The following is a 25,271-nucleotide window of genomic DNA, read 5'->3' on the forward strand; positions in this document are numbered from 1 at the left end:
TTAACTTTTCTACCGTTGTGACAACTAGTTTTAAATTGTATCTTATACTATCTTATACTGTTGTTTTAACGGTCTGATATTTTTATTTCACTTCACGGTAAGATAAAGCAACTCTATTTTCTTTAACTTTGTATCTGTTATAAACTCAAACTTTTTAAAAAAGCACGACATAGATTTTTACAAATATATCTTATTGTTTTAACCAGTCCGATTCTTTTTTGTTATAGATGAACTAACGCGCTCAACTCTTCTTTTTATTTAACTTTGTCAGACGAACTAGTTTTAAATTCTAATGATAGGAAAAATAGTGTATCTAATGCTTTTTTTGTTTGTTTTAGTTTTTCCTAAAACTGTTTTAACAACACTAGTCTCCACTTGTATGGGGAAAAATACCATGGTAGGATTCTATATTATTTAACTTTGTATCTGTTATAAACTCAAAACTTTTTAAAAACCACAAAATAGGTTTTGATAAACGAACGCGCTCACTTCTTCTATTTAACTTTGTCAAACGAACTAGTTTTAAGATAGGAAAGATAGTGTATCTAATGCTTTTTGTTTTATTTTCTACGTTTTTCCTGTTTTAACAACACTAGTCTCCACTTGTAGGGAAATAAACAGTCTTTGTACGTTTTACGTACATGTTTGATGTTTTTTCTTGATATGTATGTGAAAACACTTTAATAAAAACTTCCCTTTACCCCATTTAACACAGTTTCACCATTTAAAGTTTAAACCACATAACATTGGCCCCACACACACAAACACATTGTCATAAATTCTTAAGTTCACTATAAGGTCAATAAGATGGCCGCTTAGACGGGGGCTGGGGGGGGGGGGTATACAAAACAGGTGTCCAGTTATGGGAGGGGGGTGGAATTTTTATGAGGGTAATAAATCAATAATTCTGACACAAAGTATACTACTCTCTCTCTGACTCCTTATTTCTAATACTAACCAATCAATGCAATTACACTTCACAATTTTCAATAGAAGTGATTCTTTTTTTATTACTATGTTGGTTTATGTTTTAATAAACCTTTAAGATGTATGTAATATTTTGAAAGGGTGTCATCACGACAGAAACAAGTTTTAAGTAAATAAACAGAACATATTGACAATTTGACTTGTGCAGTAGGATTCATTATGTGTGTTTTTGCTACTGCAACTTAATAAAAATAATCTATGAAGATAATAATTGTATGTACTAAATGTGGTTTTCATTACAGATAAAAGAATTAGGATGTTACATATTTGTTTACTTATTTTACTATTTCTCCAGTTAGGTAAGCACATTTTAGTAAGACAAAACACCATGAACATTCATACGTGAACACCATGAACAGGCCTACGGATAAGCCCAATTTATTTGCCTTTCTATTATGATTTATACCAGCTTATGAAAGTGATCTGAATGTTGTATTAAGTTGACATCCAGCCAGAGTTGTTGGCAATAATCACATGCAAGTGAAGATGGATGAACCCAGCAACTAGACAATTAGTATCAATCAGAATCCATGATGACCACATTATATTAAAAGTCTGTAAGATTGACATTTGATTTATTTCATAAAAAAATTATTATCTAAATAGGTTATGCAGCTTAATACTGTAAAGGGTCTGTATGAAAAAGGTCCAAAATAAACCTATGCACAAAACCTATATAAACAAATTAACAAAAAAAGTGATTGCAGTAAAAATAATTGTAATCTTTTAATAAACATGATTTACCAGATGAAGATGACATGAAAAGTTAATTTATTTTTATTTTTTTGAAAGTCCGTATATGAGCATTAGTGGGACTGAAGTTGTCAGAATAAACCCGAAATACACGTCGTTGTTGTCATGTGGTGAATTTGGCCAATCGTGAAACAGCTGTGTCGTCATCAGCGCTCCCGCAGTCGCTCTGGAGAAATTGCGCCAGCTGAGTCAGCCGGCTGCTCTCGAAACGCTATCGCGGTACTTTGATGCCACACGTGACAGTGACGTGTGGTCGGCGCAGGTTCAAGTCGTACTAAATTTCTAACCGGCATGCACTGCTTCAAGTCAGCCGCCGATCGGTCTGCTAAGTGCTGCATGAAGTCGAACGCACCTAAAGCCTTTAAACCGAATCGACTCAAAAGAATGAATCATTCGCGAATGGGCATCATTCATTGCCCAGAGAAAAGTAGACGGCGCGTTTGGAATAAACTGAATTTTTAACTTGTATTTCATTAAGATACAGTAACGAGAGGAGAGTCGCCCACAGTAACGAAGTAAAAGTACCGTTTTTTCACTAAAAATATACTTGAGTAAGAGTAAAAGTACCTATTTTAAAATATACTCTAAAAGTATTAGTTACCCAAAAAATGTACTCAAGTAAATGTAACGAAGTAAATGTAACTCGTTACTACCCACCTCTGGACCCTCTCAAACAGTGTCGCGTTCCGAACGTTGTTTAAATGACACATGTTCGATCTCGATATCTCTGCCCACAAGTGATGGGATCCAGATCGGCAGTGACCGTTTCAGAAAGCCAATCAGGTCATCCTTCTCAGCACCCTCAGGTAGTACTACTAGCTGGAGATACTGCGTCTGCTGCAGACTTGTAAATCAGTCACCTGCTGCTCCAGACACCTAGTGTGTTCGCTGATCACTTTTTTCTGCTCTCTCTGTTCCCCGATTAAAAAGTCAACTTTAGAGCATATATTCTGGATTGTAGTCATGTCAGAGGCGGATTCGGTGCGCATTGCTGCTAATTCAGCCTTCAAAAAGTCGTGGCCTAATGGTTAGAGAGTCCGACTCGTAATCGAAAGGTTGCGGGTTCGAGTCCCCGGCCGGCAGGAATTGTAGGTGGGGGGGAGTGAATGTACAGCGCTCTCTCCACCCTCAATACCACGACTGAGGTGCCCTTGAGCAAGGCACCGAACCCCCAATTGCTCCCCGGGCGCCGCAGCATGGCTGCCCACTGCTCCGGGTGTGTGTTCACGGTGTGTGTGTGTGTGTGTGTGTGTGTGTGCATTTGTTCACTACTCACTGCTGTGTGTGTGCACTTGGATGGGTTAAACGCAGAGCACCAATTTCGAGTATGGGTTACCATACTTGACAATACGTCACGACTTTTTTTTTTTTTAAATGTCCTCAAATCGCTTTATAGTGACCGCCATATTGTCTTCCATGTCTTGGTTTTGTTTTATTCTTAATTGGCGAGGATGATGGTGAAAGATAAGTGAGTTTCCGACTGTGTGACATCTCCAGATAACCGGAAAATGAAACAACTACTCCAAATGTAAGAAAAGAAGACGAACAACAGTAAAAGACAGGTTATATACATGGAGCTCAGCTAATGTGCATCTTGGCTCATGAAAGCGTCACGTGATCCCCCTATTGAATGCATTTAAGTGTTAAAACATAAAATGCACATAAGAGGCATAAAGCTATGTAAATAACTGTGAATGACTTTGTGGTTTACTGTAGCCTACATAAGCAGAAATCTGTAATAAATACATATTATTGTTTCTTATTTCTTATTTCACATAAGTGTATTTTTTCCTGTCAGGTTAGGTAGCCTCAGTACCCTAAAGCACAAGGTTTGCACAGTATTCATTTAGCTTAAAAACTATCTTTTTATTGTTTATAGACAAAATACTTGTATACACTAATACACTATATCTGTTAGTTTTCTTGAGTTGAATTCTGACAGTACAAATACATACATTTAATTTTATTCATTTTTGTTGTTTATCTACACAATTATCACTGAACTTAAGGAGCTTTAGATGACGATTTTCCCATCATCTGTTTCTTTGTGTTCTTCTCTGGTTTTAGCAAAATTATGTAACATTTTGGAGCAAATATGCAAAATAGTAAACCAAAACTTGATGCTAAAATAGCAAATATCTGTACAGCTACAGTAAATTTTCCAGGAGAACTGACATAAGCTGGGATAAATGTGAGCCAGACAGCACAGAATATAAGCATACTAAATGTGATGAACTTGGCTTCATTGAAGTTATCAGGGAGCTTCCGAGCAAGAAAAGCCAGAACAAAACACAAAATTGATAGCAGACCAGTATAACCCAGAACAGCCCAGAAACCAAGAGCAGAGCCTAAGTTACATTCTAGGATTATCTTTTCTCTATAATACCTCAAATTCATATAAGGAAAAGGTGGGGATATTGTTAACCAAAGCACACATATAATCACTTGCATTAATGATAAAGAAACAACACTGAGTCTTTGTTGAAGAGGCCCAAACCATTTCATGACATTACTTCCTGGAAGTGTAGCCTTGAAGGCCATTAACACAACTATTGTTTTCCCGAGAACACAGGAGATACAGAGCACAAAAGTGATTCCAAATGCTGTGTGACGCAACATACAGGACCATTCAGTGGGCCGACCAATGAAAGTAAGAGAACAGAGAAAACACAGTGAGAGTGAAAAGAGCAACAGGAAGCTCAGCTCTGAGTTGTTGGCTCTGACAATAGGTGTTTCTTTATGGAGATAAAACAGAAAATATACAACTGCTGTTAATAACACCCCCAAGAAGGAGAAAATACAAAGCACCATCCCCATGACTTCTGTATAGGAAAGGAATTCAACCACTTTTAAGACACATTTATCTTTGCCTTCATTCGACCAGTACTCCAAATCACAAGGAAAGCAGTCACTAGAATCTGTGAAGAAATTTCATGAATTAATGAATAGATAGATAGATAGATAGATAGATTAACACCGACAATTATTTTATTGCGCATTAACACAGTTTTGTATTATTATTATTATTTTGAAAGTCTGTTGCTCACTGGCTCTGAATACACATAGAGACAAACTTTGGGTCACAGGAGGGGTGTGATGTTGATCAGTACTTGCTTGGATTGAGCATCATCATGCTTCTCAACCAATGAGAGCATTTGGGGTGGGCCTAAAGACTACTGCAGCGCTCACATGAATGCTCCCGATAAAATTATTTAGGTTAAGCATCAACATTCACAAACCACTGTTCATTGAAAAGCAAGCCCGGGCTGCTGCGTGCAAGGTTTGGCATTGGCATGACCTTTGATTGGCCATTGCATTCCTGAAATCAGCAGATATTCCTGTGATTGTCTACATTGCTCAATGCGGAAAACACGTTATAAATAGAAACTGCCTATGCTTGCACTCGCCCATCAGGTGTTGTCCTGCACCGCACTCTGCTGCATTGGGTCTCTAGGTGCCAGTTATAATGTTATGATAGATGTTCTGGACTCCATAACCATAACCATAACTTGTTTTTCAATAACAAATTATAAAATATTTTCTATAAAAACATTATTGCCCTGGCAGTGGCAAATAGCTTTTGTTTTATATTTAATTTGATTTGCATTAATGTTTAAGTTGAGATTTACAAAAAAATACTTTAAATGCTACTATGTAAGAGGAATATTACTGTAAAAATCAAATCAAATGTTATTGCACTTTTGTTCATATAGCAGTACTTTTAAAATAAAAGTGCGCAATATACTACTTTTGAATTCATTATTGATTTTTGTGCATAACAATGTGATTAATCGTGAATAATCGCAGAAACATGCAAATAATCGCGATTAAAAAGTTTAATCGTTGCCCAGCACTGGTATTTACACTTTACACTTAATCATACTTTCATGAAAGACAACATGTGCTGTTTTACCTGTTTCATTATTTATTTCTCCATCTCCACATGGAATACAGTCATAACAGCAGAGAGGTCGTCCTTTTTGCACAGCCTTCCTAGTACCTGGGGGGCAGCTCTCACTGCACACGGACACTGGCAACTATGAGGCAATAATTTGTCATATAAAATTATGATTTGAATTGTTAAATTAATTGCTCGGCTTATATATATATATATATATATATATATATATCATTGCTTTCGTACATATTTCATCATATTCAACTTACTGACTGTCCTTTAGTCATCATCCTTTTCAGATTTCAAAAGTTATTTTACATGCCCTCAAAAATGTTTCACTAAATAATATCAATGTACCTGCCCACTGTTCCCTGCCCATATCATGTTTTCCTGAATGACTTGAAGACACTGTTCGGAAGGCAGTGAGCTGTCATAGACACCCACATGCTTAAACTGCAAACTTCCATCTTCAGCAAGCTGCCAGTTAATAAGGTCATATCTTGCTGCTGGATCACCACTTGAATCAAAGAATATTTCTTCCCCTGTTTTGACAGTGAATCTCACATCCCTCATATATGCCAACACCTGAGAGGAAAGATTGCAAACATAATTAGTTTCAGTATGCTTTCTACTTGTTTTTTTTTTGTTTTTTTTCTCTACATACCTTTTGTGGTGTGGGCCGTTCTCCTTTGCTGCTGTTGGTGGAGGATCTAAAGTCCTTTAAAACATTGTGTAATGTGTGTGCAACAGCATACACTGCAGTGTACACTTTATTTGCTATCCGTAGCTCTGAAACATCAGTATATTCATTTTGCAGCTCTGTCAGTTTCTCTGAGCCAGTACAGGCACCAGTATTGTTGCTCCTGAAAGAGCACTGAAAAGTTGTTTCCCAGAATTCTTTTAACAGTTCATTGTTTGGTTCTTGATCAGGGTGTACATTCACTAGGAACTCTTGCAGGCCCATAAGTTTAGCATTTGCTATAGCAAAACCCACAGCTCCAGAAAGGAAACTGTATTGTTTTGTTTCTGCAAATGTTCGATAAGTGATCCAGGATTCACTGCCAACCCACTGTATGCCTGTAATATTGTGTTGCGCAATTACATTTAAGAGGGGAACAAAATCTCCCACTGCAACAAAAGCCAGCACCACCCTGGCGGTGCCCTTCTTTATCACTTCTAGTGTCTTCAGAAACTGCTCTTTTGGATCTGTGCTTAATATGGCCTCTGAGTATTCAATGCAAATTCCCTCTTGTTTTGCAGCCTCCTCAAAAGCTGCAATGCCATTATTACCATAGTCTCCACGACTCCTGACCGTCCCAACCCAGGTCCAGCCAAAATACTTGACAAGCTGGGCCAGCGCTCTGGTTTGGTAGTAATCACTGGGAATTGTTCTGAAGAAGGATGGATACCTTTTTCTGTTACTCAGACATGCACATGTGGCAAAATGACTGATCTAAAAGAAAAAGAAAAAGAACCACTGTATATCATTATTGTACAAATAGCATTATTTTCATAAACAATACATAGGCTACAATCTATACATTGCTTTCTTGATTGCTTTTCATTTTAATTCAAAGCATTTATAATTATATATAAATGTATCATCATGTATAAAAGTGATTATATTATCATTTATAATCAAAGAGTCAACATGATAACAAAGAGCAGACAAGTAAGAGTTCTTACAACAGGTATGCTGAAAGGACCAACTACAGAAGCCAGTGCTATGGTGGGAGAGGAGTTTGATTCTCCAACAATGGCATGGACAGCTGGTGGTCTAGAGCAGGACATATCACTCAAAATCTCTTCATAACCATTCATCAAAGACATGCCTGACAGAACAGTTTGAGCTATAGAGCTACAGGAATCATATATCTTATAGCCCAAAGAAACACCAGGCAACAGCTGTGTGCTGTTATTAATCTCTTCTATGGCAAAAATCAGCGTCTGAGCATACTTAAACCCACGTAAACTATTGAAGCTGTAGAATTAGAACATCAATTGTGTTAAAGTGTGCAAAGTATCTTTTTTATTATTATTATTATTTTATCCTTGAGTTATTATTTCCATACAGACCTGCCACATGTTGTTGGTTTTGGTTTGGAAGTGAAAGGCTGGATCTTCGGCAAAGCACTTTTGTGAAATGAGAAAATTGCCCCAATGTTGATGTCTTTTTGTGCAGAAAGTAGAGGAAGGGCAGGCTGACCAAGCAGTCTGCAGATTTCTGGTGATGAAGGCACACAGACCCCATATGCCAACAGAAGCAGTTGCAGCAGTAACACAGTCCTCTTTGCCATGCCAATATGTATCCAGGGCAGGAACATCTAAGTCAGAACAGATGTTGCTGCCCTTTATTGTTTTTCCAAATGCCCATTGGGGTTGGCACATTGAATCCCTAACTGTGGTTTGCTTTATGATGTTTGTATTGAATTTCGAGTAATACCCTGCAAGTTGGAAATGGAGTGGTTTCAAATCCCAGTTGCTACTCAGAAAATAGCACACAAATCCAATCAAATGGGTAGCACAATAATAAGTACAATGATGAATAGTATGGGACGATTAAGAAATTATTTAAATAAATGTACTTTTTTTTTTTCTTGAGAAATAAAATGAGGAAAAAAAAACAGCACCTCCTTGGACATGTCTGCAATGGGTAAAGGGGAAGAATGGAATCAGAAAAGACAAATTGGAATCTTACTCTCCATCCCAGTCTCCCGGTTAATAGCTTGGTTTCTTTTATATTTTTGTCTGATTTAAACAGAAAATAGGGAGCAGGGTTTGTTGGCTATTGGCACTTTAGTGTAAACTTACACTCCAATGAAGATATTATACTCTTGCCTAATTAGTTGACACAGATCTAATGTAAAGTCATTTTTATTTATATTGTGCTTTAAACAATACAGATGTAGTGGATTTACAGTGACAAACAGGAAAATGATTCAGTGAAGAAAACAGAATTAAATTCTGCTGTAAAGCAGCTCTAAATAGACAATAGTAAACAGTTGCTCTCCAGCTGAAATCAGTTTGTTGTTGATTAAATTTTAATCATTAACTGTCAAACAAAAATAAAAAATCAGTTATGGAATGAGTTTTATTAATCTATTAAGCAGCTCTGGAGAAATCTGCGGTGGCCGAGAGAGCTCAACACGCTGCAAACAGAAAAAAAACCCCTGCAAATTAAGAAAACAACTTTGTAAATTGTACAACACACAGGCTGCAAATGGGGCAGTCGTGGCCTAATGATTAGAGAGTCGGACTCATAACCCAAAGATTGCGAGTTTGAGTTTCAGGTCCGGCAGGAATTGTAGGTGGGGGGAGTGAATGTACAGCCCTCTCTTCCACCTTCAATACCATGACTGAGGTGCCTTTGAGCAAGATACCAAACCCCACAACTGCTCCCCGGGCGCTGCAGCGTAAATGGCTGCCCACTGCTCCGGGTGTGTGTTCACTGCTGTGGGTGGGTTAAATGGCCTGTCTAGTTAGTGTGGTCTCTGCTGACATACAGGGCTGACTTCAATGGCACATGACATTGGTTAGTCATGTATACTGCAGGCAAACAAAAGCAAAATTTTCTAGTCAAAATCTTTATCAATGTGGTGTGGTGTTTTGCCTAATTGTGCCACAGTGAGAATTGCAGTTACATGCTTTCTCTACCCCAGGGGTGTCCAAACTACGGCCCGCTATCACTCCTGTGGCGGCCCGCGAGGGATTTAAAAACAATTATAAGAATCTGCAGAGGTGGGCAAACTACAGGCGTTTTCATCCAGTCCGTGATGCAGTTGTTCCAATATGCAATATCAGTAAAATCCAATAGATGGCGCTGTAGTCTGTAGTGCAGTATATAACCCCTGATTTACACCATCCCGCCGCTCCAGTCGATCCGCGGTGCGTTTCAGAAGCGGCTCTCCGCGCGGCTTCACTAAAGACAGGCGCCGCGTCTATTTTTGACGGACGCCGCCGCGTTCAAGCAGCACAGCGAATACAAAATAAAAAGTCAAAATAGCTATATACACTACAAAACTGGCACAATAGTAAATAAGTTACATGTTTTAAAAATGTGAAAGTGTTCATTTGTTTTGAAAAATACCTTGTATTGGATTTTTAAAAATGCTTAAAAGACTTTCCAGTATCAAAACAAATGCCAGTGTTATCCTCCTGCTCACGGGTGCTGTCATTTGGGGAAAACATGGAAATAATTTGTCATTTTATCTTGCAAAGATATGATTTCTTCTTTTGTTTCCCACACACATTTTTATGAAAATGGATATAGTACAGTTTTTTTTCTGGATTACAAATCGCATTTTTTTTATCTGAAACATGCTGTAATTTCCAAGGTGACTTATATAAAGCAATCAAGGTCAAGCGCAAAGCGTGCACATCAGGATTGGTGATAAATGAGAAAAGGCAAGTGAGTTTAAATTGTGCATATTCCAGCAACCACGCCGCTAGTTTCAGTTTCGCTTTAAATATTTAAGGCTGGGCGTTTATAATATATGTTTTTGGTGAATGCCACTATAATTTGTTTGTTTTTTACTTATGTATTTGTTCTTTTTTCTATTCTGAACACTGCCAAATTTACAGGACTTTTTGTGGAGTGTAGGGAATATAAAAACATGTTTCTAATGTTTGTAAACGTTTATTTTATTTTACATTATTTCTGAATGAAATGATAAAATGTGTCTTATACATAGACTTGTACACCAATGCAACTTATCTGTGTGTCATAAAGTGCTCATAAAAATAGGTAGAGATGGTACAAGAAAATAACTGCCATGTATGTACAAGTATACATAGTACAGTAGTAAGTGAGTGTCAATTTAGAAAAAAAAAAAAAAAAATCAAAGCTTAATTTGTCATAAACATATTATGCGGCCCCTCACTTAATGTGGAAAATTTGATGTGGCCCTCGAGTCAAAACGTTTGCCCACCCCTGCTCTACCCCCTCCCTCCTTCCTTTTTTAAAGTTAGACATAAACTTTCTTAGTATTCCTCAATCTATTAATTATAAACAATATAACAAGAAAAAAAATAGTAAAATGTAAAATAATGCCTGTTTTCTGATTTTTTTTTTTGTAAAAAGTGTATAGGGTCGCTAGAGACCCGAGGTATGTAAATGTGTAAGTATTTTTTTCCTGCACAACTATATTTACATATCTTTTTTTCCTGCACAACTATATTTACATATCTCAGATCATGAATATGAGGCAGATGCTGAACGTACTGTGGAAGTGTGCTTTGATGATGACAGCGATGGTAAAATCATCTGTTCAAATTGAACCCTTTTAAGTTTCAAAAGGTAACGAAAAATATGCTTTCTTTTATACTTCTGTAATTGTTTTTAAAATATCAAGAGAGTTTTTTGCTCTTGCAGCAGTTAGAGATCCATTTTGAAACAACAAGAAAATAAACACGGAACAATACACTTATTACGCTACTCATTGATCTTTGTTAATGTTAGTTAACAAAAATACAGTCGTTTAGTGTTTATTCATGTTCTTATTGCTGTTACGTGACGTAGCAGTGTCTGACTAGGGGCATTAACTTTACATTATAATTAAGAGCTATAATTTTTTTAATTTTTAGACTTTAGGTAAGGCATGTGATGGGAATCAGCTGTGTGATCAGTGCAATCAGCTATGTGTGTGTCATCAGAGCAATGGATGATGGGAACTGTAGTCCTTGGTGAAGTGCGAAAGTAGTGTAGTGCAAGAGTTCATGTGGTGAGCGAGTGGTGAGTGAACGGAAGTTCATAGACCGGATTCGTGACAATGGGATAACTCAAAGACAGATACCACAGGTGATTTAGTATCAGACACACATGCAAACGGCACATGACCTGACTTCTTGACAGAACCTGAAGAGACCAACAGTTCAGCAATTGACACACTCAGAGGGACTGAGCTAGATGACAGCTTATCATTTGACTCACTGATTGGAACTGGCAAGACAGAGTGTTCACTAACAACCTCCTTGGCTGTGACAGATAAGGCTGAGAGTCTAAAGGCAGCTTCTTTAGCTGGTTCGGAACAAAACAAAAGTTCATAATTGGCCTCTATGGCCAGCTCAGGACAGGAGGAGTGTTCATAACCAGCCCCCATGGCCTGGTCAGGACATGACAAAGGTTCCTAACTGGCCCCCATGGTTGGTTAACCCTCTGGGGTCTGAGGTGCTTTTGGGGCCCTTGAGATGTTTTGACATGCCCTGATATTTGTGCTCATTTCAGCTACTTATACTATTGACCAATATGTATTTTTTTTTATATTCAGCACAAACTGTGCTACAATAATATGTGACCAAGATGGGTGTACATGTTTGCATTTTTTAGAAAAAAAATATTATGTGTGGTTAGTAAGTTTTGGGAAAAAAATGTAGCTGAAATAAGGCCATAAAAGCCACACTAAATAGTCCTGAATAAGACTTTTGAGTAACCAGTCTTGTAGGCTAGAATATTTACTTCACAATTATGTGAAAATCATTCTGCTTACTCATTCACAGAAAACAATATATTGATTTAAATTTTTAAAGACATGTTTTGTGATCGAAAGCCAATATGCGAGGGAGTGGTAATGTCCTTGAATATTAAGTGATTTTCACCTGAGAGACAATGGGCCCTCCCCTAATGGCCCCATAATGGCCCATCAGTGTGACTGTGACTGAGGCAGGTAAGACAAAGTGTGAGGAGACTGAAAAAATGTTTTTTTTTTTTTTATTATTTGTATTTTATTTACAACACAGTATAATCAAAACATACATAATGAAAGTCAAAGGCACATTATTGTGCACACTGATCTAACCACAGAGATGTGAACAGACTTTAACTCATTCCTGCAACAGATTCTGTTCAACAAGTGAAACAAGTACCTGACATTTACTTATGTCCATGGATTCAAGAAGAAAAAAACAATCAGTAGTAAATGAGTTTGTTTTACCATAGAATATCAGTGTAAATGAACATCAAACTGTGTTCCTCAGAGCACTGTACCAACATCAGAAGAAAGTCATCAGCATTCATCTGTGGTTCAGGTACCTGATTCAATAAAATACAAACAACCAAAAACATTTGTGAGCATGTTAACATCAGGATCATCTATATATATAGGTTTTATAGACTCACGCATTATTTGTACTATCGTAAACAAAAAAATAAATTTTATTTTTGAGAAACAAATTATTATTGTTTAGCACGCTATTAAAATCTATTTTTGAACAGAGTAGGCTATTAATAATAAACATGTTCTAAACATACTTAGACTCATAGCATTCATCATGTTACAATGTACTCTCATATTACTTTTATTGTTTTATATAGAGCATGAAAACATCATCGTGCCATAAGAAATTTAAATACAATGAATTGCCCATCATATTCAAACATTGTAGTCTGGAATTACAGTTTGGGAAAAAACAACTATGATTTTGTAGTCTTGTATGATTTTATAGTAGCTCTTATGATTCTGCAGCAATAGACTCACGTATGCTGTGAACTACAAAAGGATGTACTCTGTACCATTAAAAAAAGTATATTTTATATCTGAGAAACTAATTGTTATTGTTTAGCACACTATTAACCTGTTAACCTTCGTCCCCATTGTGGGCCTCACAGGTGAAAATAACCTACCTAAATTAAAATGGTAACAGTTTGTGACAAAGTGTGCTACACAAACAAATTAGGTATCTTTGGAAAGAAGACACTATATGCTTTACTATCCATCATCCAGAGTTGATAATGTTCAAAAAGATAAAAAGTTATACACACTGACGTGCCTTGAAAAATATTTTTCCACACTGAATGTTTTTTTATTTCATATACAAATACAATATTTTTTCTGAAACTATTTATAGTCCCCCCACCCCCGTTTGAGGAAAAATAACGACCAAATGGATTGCAGAATTATACAAGCTATTTTAGTCATTATACATATTCCTGCATCGTTTTTCAATTATAAAATAATAGACAGATTTATTTGAGGACTAAAAAATACAAAAATAATTATTTGAGAAAAATGCTTTGTATATAGTATGTATACTGAAGTATTCTGATTGCCAGACATGAAGTGATATTGCCAGACATGGTCATACAGTCAGTAATCACACGCTGATGTGCTTCCATTCAGATGATAATCAAACTTTTTTTTTCCGTGGACGGTCTCATTCTGTATGTAAAACTGTATGCTACAGCACAGTGTTGTTTTTTTTACCACCAAGACGCTGTTTTTGCGCGTAATTTATTCCATAACGGATAAGAACAATAACTCTCCCGAAGAAATGAAACGTAAACAGAGGAATATTCATCCTTATTACAACGTTATTGTTTCGCTGGACTAAAAGTGCTCACTGGGATGTTGTTCTGTGGACCCTTACCTCTCTAACTAAACTGGGATTTCAGCAGTGGACGCGTTTGTGGCTCGTTATTACAATGAATCTGGTACGTACGGCTTTTTTATTCTGCCTGTTTTGATGTGTACTGCTTACGCAAATGTAGCAAATACATTCCTTATAAGCTTTCCATCGGAAAACAGCGATCTGTCGTCGATGCTTGAGGCTTAGACCTTCAGAATGATATATAGTTTGTCAAGATTAATGATATTCTTTCACGTTAAATTCATTCATAAACATTAAACTAGTGGGGAAAAAAACGCTTTAGTGCGCTGTCGCTCTGGTAAACGTTAACAGGTTAAATCTATTTGTGAACATTAAACATTCTTCTAAACATTCTTAGATGCGTAGCATTCATCATGTTGTAGTTTGGGAAAAACCCAACTAAACGCGTTCAAGTTTGTCACAATAAAACGCTAACTAATTAAAAAAAGAAGCATTACTTACTCATCAGATCGATCCTCTCTTCTGGATGAACTCTTGCTCTTATTTTTAGGAAAATCCAGCCTTTACTCAGCGCGTCTTCTTCCAGAAACGAACAGTATCCGTGATGAACTCTTCACTGACGCTTTGTTTATGTTTGGCGTCACCAGGCGTGCGCGGGTCACGTGGTGATTTACATGTGAACACGAGGGGGCGGGATCACATTAGAAATAACGAGTTAGACTGGACAGACAGAACATCGTGTCGGTTTCATACGGATTACTTTATCACATAATGTTTGTTTTCGACTTACTTCATGTGAAAGTAGACACTTCAGGCTTTCTATAGAGAGAACTCTCATGTTTCTGTGTTGAGTATTTGCTGAGTTAATACTGAAGTATTTGAGTATTTAAGCTTCATTTTAGTGACGCGTTACTATAAACAGATCGCGGAGATGGAGAGGACAGAGAGCGTACCCTGTTTGTTTTCTTTTTTAATCGTGTAATCGTGTTGTAATCGTGAGTGTACACAAAAAAAAATAGACACTTAACAGTTTCGATTGATGTATAACACTTATTTGTGTGACCAAAATTAACAGTATTTTTAGTGTCTTTTGCACTGATCTGAAAAAAAATGAGTTGGTATCGCCGGCGATACAGCCGGCCCCAGAGGGTTAACAACAAGGCAGAAGTTCACAGATGGCCTCCATAGCCATGACAGGGCAGAACGAGAATTCACAGATGGCCTCCATAGCCGTGACAGGGCAGGCAGAGAGATCATAGATGTATACCACTGACAGCAGCAGGTGCCGCCACCTCTGGAGGTTCTACAGCAGTACCATTAGGAAACAGGGAGAGTTCATTAACAGGACAGGTACAGCATTCATCTACGGTTCCTTCGACCGTGACATGATGGGCTAGACGTGCATTGCTGGGTGCCACCACTACGCAAGGAGCTGAAGCGAGCACCATCGTTTTGGGAGATTCTGCAGCATGCGCCGCCACCTCTGGAGAAACTGCAGCGGCCATCGTCGCTTCGGGGAACACAGCAGCGGGCGCCACTATCTCCGGAGGTTCTGCAGCCTCAGCCACCACCTCTAAAGACATCATAGTGGACATTGTCGTCTCTGGGAGTTCTGTGGTGGTGTATGCAGCCCAAACACACCAAAAAGGGATCCCACAGTGAACGCTGAACCAACAGTCCACAGAACATAATCCAAAAAACTACTCAGTGGACGAGAACCCTTATGAATCACTTCAGATTTTAAAGGCTAATTAAGGCCATCACAGAAAAAGTCTATTAACATACAGTCCGGTAATTCTGAGCCATTAGCCAGAGCCAAATATTCCGCAATGTAACCCTTGAGTGATCGTGTGCCCTGCTTGAGTGCTATCAACAGAATAGCTGCGTCCATATCTGGCAAATGCTCCTTGGAAAAGCCGCTGGATCCTTTTGTGGCCGAGTATTCTGTAACGGAGTCAACGAGACGTGAGGCATGCGGATCCATGTGCAGAGCTTCATTCAAAGGTGTGGTCAAAAACAGGCATGGTTCAGTAAACAGCAAACAGTCATGAATGAGGCAAGACAAAGAGTATTCCTAGGACAAGTGTGGGTCGTCAATCGGCGAACAATATCCAAAGGGCTTTGACAAGAGGGGTAATGCAAGTACACGAGGAATAGTCCAAGCAGGGGCGAAGAGACCAAATGGCAAGACGATAGGGCAATCCGAAAATACAAAAGCAAGACTCAAAACACAGGAAAATAGGCTAGGTAAGACTAAGACGATACAACTAGGAGAGACCCCATGTGGTGACCTCTGGTGGTGAGTGAACGGAAGTTCATAGTCTGGTCTCCGGTCTGGTCTCTTCAGACTGAATCCTAGCTGCTACTCACACAAGTGAAAGGAATACTCAGAATTTGTGCTCTGCATTTAACCTGTTAACGTTCACCAGAGCGACATCGCACTGAAGCGTTTTTTTCCCCACTAGTTTAATGTTTATGAATGAATTTAACATGAAAGAATATCGGTAATCTTGACAAACTATATATCCTTCTGAAGGTCTAAGCCTCAAGCATCGACGACGTACTGACTGTATGACCATGTCTGGCAATATCACTTCATGTCTGGCAATCAGAATACTTCAGTATACATACTATATACAAAGCATTTTTTTTTCTATTTTTTTTCCTTTTTTATTACTCAAATAATTATTTTTGTATTTTTTTGTGCTCAAATAAATCTGTCTATTATTTTATAATTGAAAAACTATGCAGGAATATGTATAATGACTAAAATAGTTTGTATAATTCTGAAATCAATTTGGTGGTTATTTTTCCTCAAACAGGGGGGTGGGGGGACTATAAATAGTTTCAGAAAAAATATTGCAGGAATCTCATTTTTCATGGTATCTTCTTCAAATTTGAAATATGAACTCATGAGACATGTGGCTTTCGATCCATTACTTTTCTGGATTGCTCCAGGACTTATTTCATGTATTTGTATATGAAATAAAAAAACATTCAGTGTGGAAAAATATTTTTCAAGGCACGTCAGTGCCTATAACTTTTTATCTTTTTGAACATTGTCAACTCTGGATGATAGATAGTAAAGCCCAGAGTGTCATCTTTCCAAAGATACCTAATTTGTTTGTGTAAGCACACTTTGTCACAAACTGTTACCATTTTAATTTAATTTTACATTTCATTTTAATTAACGTTTACCAGAGCGATGGCGCACTGAAGCGTTTTTTTCCTCACTAGTTTAATGTTTATGAATGAATTTAACGTGAAAGAATATCATTAATCTTGACAAACTATATATCATTCTGAAGGTCTAAGCCTCAAGCATCGACGACAGATCTCTGTTTTCCGATGGAAAGCTTATAAGGAATGTATTTGCTACATTTGTGTAAGCAGTACACATCAAAACATGCTGAATAAAAAAGCAGTACGTACCATTATCATTGTAATAACGAGCCACTGCTGAAATCCCAGTTTAGTTAGAGAGGTAAGGGTCCACAGAACAACATCCCAGTGAGCACTTTTAGTCCAACGAAACAATAACGTTGTAATAAGGATGAATAGTCATTTGTTTACATTTCATTTCTTCGGGAGAGTTATTGTTCGCGTCCGTTATGGAATAAATTACGCTCAAAAACAGCGTCTTGGTGGTAAAAAACAACACGGTGTTGTAGCATACAGTTTTACAAACAGAATGAGATCATCCACGGAAAAAAAGTCTTAGAAAAGCGGAATATAGATTATTTTAATTTGGTGCTCTCTCCTGCCAGCCGTGATGCACGCTGTGACGCAGCTGTCATCTGAGCGGGGCATAATTTAGCAATCTGCTTTATCCATTTTTTTTTCTTCTACATTTTTTATATGTATGTGTGTGTGTGTATTGTGTGGGGAATGTGGCCGTATCTGCATGATTATCATCTGAATGGAAGCACATCAGCGTGTGATTACTGACTATATGAACATGTCTGCCAATATCACTTCATGTCTGGCAATCAGAATACTTCAGTATACATACTATATACAAAGCATTTTTTTTCTATATTTATTTTTCCTTTTTTATTACTCAAATAATTATTTTTGTATTTTTTAGTGCTCAAATAAATTTATTATTTTATAGTTGAAAAACTATGCAGGAATATGTATAATGACTAAAATAGTTTGTATAATTCTGCAATACATTTGGTGCTTATTTTTCCTCAAACGGGGGGGTGGGAGGACTATAAATAGTTTCAGAAAAAATATTGCAGGAATCTAATTTTTCATGGTATCTTCTTCAAATTTGAAATATAAACTCATGAGACATGTGGCTTTCAATCCATTACTTTTCTGGGTTGCTCCAGGACTTATTTCATGTATTTGTATATGAAATAAAAAAAACATTCAGTGTGGAAAAATATTTTTCAAGGCACGTCAGTGTCTATATCTTTTTATCTTTTTGAGCATTATCAACCCTGGATGATGGATAGTAAAGCCTAGAGTGTCTTCTTTCCAAAGATGCCTAATTTGTTTGTGTAGCACACTTTGTCAGGAACTGTTACCATTTTAATTTAGGTAGGTTATTTTCACCTGTGAGGCCCACAATGGTGGCGAAGGTTAACAGGTTAAGTGCGCACAGATGATCAAATATGTGATGCTATAATAAGTAACATTACTTCCTGTTATGGTCTACAATCAAAAATCATAGCCACTTTATATTAATTGTCTTTACTGTGTGTAACCAGTCTAAACCGTCACTGTTACTAACTGTGTTGTGTACAGTGATGAGGCAGACCACTGGAACTGTTGCTGGTGGAGAGTTTATTGGCATGGAAATGCCGATTCTGGATGGAGCAGAGAGGGAGAGTACAACAATGAGATTCTGAGAAACTTTCGGTGATCTTTCCACCTCTCTTCAGCGTGCTCAACAAACATCACAATGACAACATATCAAAATAAAACAATATAAACATGCAATGCAAAACAAAGTGTTACAATTATTTACTCTGTCATGTGATTTAATTTTCCATAACTAACTTTAGATCAAACATGAATTTGAATGAGAACAAATTGATACACATGAATAAAAAAACAACAAATGCGCAGAGAACTATACCTGGATGGAGCAGAGAGAGAGAGTACAACAATGAGATTCAGAGAAACTTTCGGTGATTTTTCCACCTGGACAAACCAAACACCAGTCAATTGAAAAGCCAAAATCACCATGCTCTGCTAAAGCACATACGTACACTCAAACCGCTGTACTCGGTAAAAACACTATTAGTCTCATCCATCCACACATCAAATGCTTCTTAGTACATTTGTAACACTCTTAACAACAATATCTTTGCATATCAAGTACTTAATAAAACTTCTGATAACTTATTTTGAAGGAGCATCGCTAACTGCTTACCTCTCTTCAGTGCGCTCAACGGGGTCTTGAGGACGCAGCTCGGGCTAACTGGAAATGACGTCACCACGTCAAATGAATATAAAACTCTTTTCCCAAATACTACAAATAAAGTACAAAACTAAATTATAACGTTTTTGTAAACAAATGAATACAAAATAAATGCATGAAAATCAAAAGGGAGGGATCATTAGTGAAATACATTAATTCAGATTATGAATTTACACTCTTATTAATACCCGTCACATGTGCAATTATATTTAAATGAATTATTTGATACAGTGTACGTATTGTGTACATATGTTTTTACATTGTACGTATATTTAAAAATCCATTCCTGTAATTAATTTCTGTAGTTACATATATAATTACACTATTGACCCTACTCTTACCCTTTAAACCTACACTTAAACCTAACCAGACTACCAAACCTGTAAAAAAAAGTTTTTTTTTTGTTTGTTTTTTTTTGTGCGTGTGTGTGGACGTAAGTAGTTAAAGACACCTAATATAATGTAGGACCCCAAAAAATGTCAATATATATATTATTTTTCCACCATTTTGAATTTGCGTACATACATATATACATACTATTTTTCTAATTCCTAGTAGGCTGTTGATTTTTGTTGAAACCCCATGATTTTAATAATTTGCCATGCACAATTCAAAGACACACACAACATATTTCTAAAAACTATTTTATTTTGTTAATCCAGTCCTGCATACCAGTGGAAAAAAGTCCTCTCCCTTCTACCACTGCTCTCTGTCTCTGCGGTGCCTCCTCCTGGCAGCAACAATCAAAGGCATGTCAAGTGCAAAATGGGTCAGGACATTTTTTGGGGGGAGGCGATAAATAATCTAGAAAAAATACCAGTAAATTGACTACCTCAAACCTTAGTATGTTGCATGATTCAGTTAAATACTCTACCATAAATGTTGCATCTGAAAGGGACACTGAAATGCGTAGTCCAAACTCATCTATTTTGAGTGTATTTTCATAACTCCATCGTAAACAGCATTCACCTTTAACCCCCCCGCCCCCCTCAAAAATAAAATTAAATAAAATAGTAGAAACCCAGCAAAGGCATTTAAAATCAAATAAAAATAAATAAATAAATAAAAATGAAGGCAGATTATCTGCTATAGGTTTGGAAGAAATAAATCAAGGCAAGTGTAATACATGGCCTGTTTAGCCTGATTTATATTCAAATGGGTTTGTGCAATCCCTAGTTGCCGAGACAAGAGTTTACATAAATAATATATTGCATACCTTTCCTCTTAGGTTTTGCATTTGGATATATAATCCTCTCAAACTCTGTGTTATCAGTTGTGTTATCAACACCCTTTCAATTAGAATAAAGGCGGCATTGTTAATGTTTAGATGTTTTGATTTTTTTAAAACAAAGTAGCCGGAAACCATGAAGAAAATATTACATCTTGAAAAAGAAATAAAGTTACTCAAACCTGAATGACATTCTGCTAAATTACAGTGAACATATATTGCATGTTATAATTTTACTGATAAAAGGTGAAATGTTTATCAGTTCAATTAAATTTCATAGTCACTTTGCAATAGTGTGGTTTGAGTGGCTTTTTTATTTCTTTATTGAACCGTAGAACCTATAGAATAGAATAGAATAGAATAGAATAGAATTAAAAATGGTTTTACACTTGACATTCTGTCCCCTTCACATCTGAAATGATGGTTATGCCCTGATCAGAAAATTTATTTTAATACATTTATTTGTTTGTTTGTTTATTCCTTCCTTCCTTCCTTCCTTCCTCCAATTACTACAGAGTCTTAGCCACATGATGACAGTGTTTGATCAGGTATAATGCAGTCAGAGTGAAATTTCAGCTTTTCAAGAAAAATCCAAAATAAAAGTAGGGCTCAGTGGTTTTGTGTCCTATAACCCCCTTGTTCTGGTATCAGCTGTTGTATTTACAACCATCCTGAACTTGTGTCAAAATTATGTAGCATATTATGAGGTACAACACATATTGTGCACATAAGAGGTATAAGCTTGTGTGCATACATTTCAATAATAATAAAAAGAAATGGTTATATGATTTAAATAGCTGTTAGAAATGCAAGCAATCAATTGAAATTTCCATTTTTTGTTAATTGCAAGAAGTCAATGTCATTTTTTATTAGGACGTATATAATGCAGGTCCAGAACATGGCTGTGATGGAGATGCTCACTGAGAGTCCACTGTGTCTAGTGGTAACCCAGCCTACACTGCAGAGCCTTCCACAGCCTGTGGAGAGTAGAACTAATGGGTCAGACAACAGTGAAAGTAGTGCTGGTATTGTGTAGCTATCATTTCACATGATCAAAATGGAATCCACCAGTTCAACAGATAGAAGTGTATTTTTTTTCTGAAATATCAGGCAATAATAACGGACCTTTTCTAGTTATTATGAAAGCTATCCTTAGTACCTGCTTTTACTTGAAGGTTTCATTTTTACAGTTTACTGTCAGGTAATATATTTATTTATTTATTTTTCTCCCCATCTGGGTTACTTATCTTATGCTTTATACAGCAATGTTGTTCAATTACATGTTTATATGTGGGTTTAAAGTGTTTTAGGTGAAGATTTCCCCATTATTTGTTTCTTTGTGTTCTTCTCAGGTTTTAGTAAAATTATGTAACATTTTAGAGCAAATATGCAAAATAGTAAACCAAAACTTGAAGCTAAAATAGCAAATATCTCCACGGCTACAGTAAATTTTCCAGGAGTACTGACATATGCTGGAATAAATGTGAGCCAGACAGCACAGAATATGAGCATACTGAATGTGATGAACTTGGCCTCGTTGAAGTTATCAGGGAGCTTACGAGCAAGAAAAGCTAAAACAAAACAGAAGATTGATAGCAAACCAGTATAGCCAAAAGAAGCCCAAAAACCAATAGCTGAACCTAAGTTACATTCTAGGATGATCTTTTCTCTGTAATAAATGAAATTCCTATATGGGTAAGGAGGGTATATTGTTAACCAAAGCACACAGATAATAACCTGTATTAACGTTAAGGAAACAACACTGAGTATCTGTTGAAGAGGCCCAAACCATTTCATAATGTTACTTCCTGGAACTGTAGCCTTGAAGGCCATTAAAACTACTATAGTTTTCCCCAGAATGCAGGAGATACAAAGGACAAACGTGATCCCAAATGATGTGTGACGCAAAATACAGGACCACTCAATAGGCCGGCCAATGAAAGTAATTGAACAGAGAAAACACAAAGTTAATGAGAAGAGCAAAAGGAAGCTTAGTTCTGAGTTGTTGGCTCTGACAATAGGTGTTTCTTTATGAAAATAAAACAGAAAAGAAATTATTGTTGTTAGTAACACCCCAACGAAGGAGAAAAAGCAAAGCACCATTCCCATGATTTCTGTATAGGAAAGGAATTCAACCACTTTTAATACACATCTGTCTTTGCTTTCATTTGACCAGTACTCCAAATCACAAGGAAAGCAGTCACTAGAATCTGTGAAGGAATTTCAAGGAAATATTACTGAATAGAAAGTGCACGATGAAGTCACTTGATTAATGAGAATAATCCTGCATGTGTTTTACCTGTGCCGTTACTGATTTCTCCTTCAGCACATGGAATACAGTCATAACAGCAGACAGGTCGTCCTTTTTGCACAGCCTTCCTAGTTCCAGGGGGGCAGCTCTTACTGCACACGGAAACAGGCAACTATAAGAAAATAAGATAGCATATAAATTACATGCTGTCATATGATATAATGAAATATTTTTTTTTCCTGTGTATTTTTTCCACTCATACAGTTTCATACAGACTTTGTTCTTCTCAATGCCTGTCTTTTCATGATTTTAACATATTTTACCTGCACTCAATAATGTGCTAGTATCTATGTACCTGTCCACTGTTCCCTGCCCACAGAACATGTTCCTGATTGACTTGAAGACGTTGCTCTAAAGGCAGTGAGCTGTCATAGACACCCACATACTTAAACTGCAGACCTTCATTCTCAGCAGGCTGCCAGTTCACCATGTCATATCTCGCCACTGGATCACCACGTGCATCAAAGAAGATTTCTTCACCTGCTTTGATGGCGAATTTCACACCTCCCATCAACTGAGAGGATTGATAAATTATTCCTATATTAATTTGTTTCATTATTATTTTTGTACTGTCAATGTATGTTCTTCAAATACCTTTTGTGGTGTGGGCCGTTCTCCTTTGCTGCTGTTGGTGGAGGATTTAATGTCTTTTAATATATTATGTAGTGTATGTGCAATAGCATACACTGCAGTGTACACTTTATTTGCTATTCTTAGCTCTGACACATCAGTATATTCATTTTGCAGCTCTGAAAGTCTCTCTGAGCCAGTACAGCCATCACTGCCATTGGTACTCAGAGTACACTGAAAAGTTGTTTCCCAGAATTCTTTTAACAGTTCATTGTTTGGTTCTTGATCAGGGTGTACATTCACTAGGAACTCTCGCAGATCCACAAGTTTGGCATTTGCTATAGCAAAACCAACAGCTCCAGAAAGAAAATGGTATTCCTTTGTTTCTGCAAGAGTTCGAGAAGTAATCCAGGATTCACTGCCAACCCATTGCAGCCCTGTGATGTTGTGTTGTGCAATTACTTTCAGGAGGGGAACAAAATCTCCTAATGCGATAAAAGCTATCACCACCCTGGCTGTGCCCTTCATTATTACTTCCACTGTCTTTAGGAACTGGTCCTGTGGATCAGTTTTAAATACGGCCTCTGAGTATTCAATACAAATCCCCTCTTGTTTTGCAGCCTCCTCAAATGCTGCAATGCCATTATTACCATAGTCACTGCGACTCCTGACCGTCCCAACCCAGGTCCAGCCAGTACTCTGCTTTGGTAATAATCACTGGGTATTGTTCTGAAGAAGGATGGATATCTGTTTCTGTCACTCAGGGAAGCACATGTGGCAAAATGGCTAATCTGCAAAAAAAAAAAAAAAAAAGAGAGAGAATATTAACCACATAATTTTTCAGATTCTTTTTTTTTTTCTTTTTATCCCTAATGCACTATGCATTCCATGCATTTTTATCCATAACAACTTAAAAATAGAGGAACAAAAGCAGTATATCACTACTATACAGATAGCATAACTGTTATAAACATACTGCTACAATATAAACAATTTAACACATTGTTTTCTATATTTACAACAATCAATTTCAATTAGTTCAATATGCCTTGAAACATGTATTGTGGTGCATATTCCAGTTGTTCATCATATACTTATTCAACATGATAACAATCAGCAGATAAGTAAGATTTCTCACAACAGGTAAGCTGAATGGACCAACTAAAGATGCCAAACCAATAGTGGGAGAAGAGTTTGATTCTCCAACAATGGCATGAACAGCTGGTGGTCTAGAGCAGGATGTATCACTTAAAGTCTCTTCATAACCATTCATCAAAGCCATGCCTGAGAGGATAGTCAGAGATATAGAGCTACAGGAATCATATATCTTATAGCCCAAAGAAACACCAGACAAAAACTGTGTGTTGTTGTTAATCTCCTCAATTGCAAAAATCAGTGTCTGAGCAAATTTAAACTCACGCAAGTTGAAGCTGTGAAAATAAAGCATCGGTTGTGTATTTACATTCAGCAAAGAATTCTCAGAATCATGTTCAACTGTTTATTCATCATAATGATTGGTCTCAAAGAGTTATTTTAATACCGACCCGATGCATGTTGTTAGCTCTGGTTTGGAAGTGAAAGGATGCATCTTTAGCAGAGCACTTCTATGAAATGAGAAAATTGCCCCAATATTGATGTCTTTTTGCGCAGAAAGTAGAGGAAGGGCAGGCTGACCAAGGAGTCTACAGACTTGCGCTGAAGCTGGCACACAGACCCCATAAACCACCAGCAACAGTGGCACCAGTAGCACAGTCCTCTTTGCCATGTC

At 37.0% G+C, this 25,271-nt stretch overlaps 1 protein-coding gene across 1 annotated transcript; it reads right to left on the reverse strand.

Annotated features, from left to right (window-relative positions):
• Nucleotides 1-3,744: 3,744 nt before the first annotated feature.
• LOC306888636 (extracellular calcium-sensing receptor-like) lies at nt 3,745-25,268 on the reverse strand (the record flags this gene model as incomplete). Its single annotated transcript, XM_079447076.1, has 6 exons — nt 3,745-4,658; nt 5,654-5,777; nt 5,996-6,223; nt 6,303-7,091; nt 7,325-7,619; nt 25,048-25,268. 6 exons carry the CDS (start codon nt 25,266-25,268, stop codon nt 3,745-3,747), a joined length of 2,571 nt encoding a protein of 856 aa, XP_079303202.1.
• Nucleotides 25,269-25,271: the final 3 nt, after the last annotated feature.

The sequence above is a fragment of the Barbus barbus genome (assembly GCF_936440315.1).
Source record: "Barbus barbus genome assembly, chromosome: 22".
NCBI lineage: Eukaryota > Metazoa > Chordata > Actinopteri > Cypriniformes > Cyprinidae > Barbus > Barbus barbus.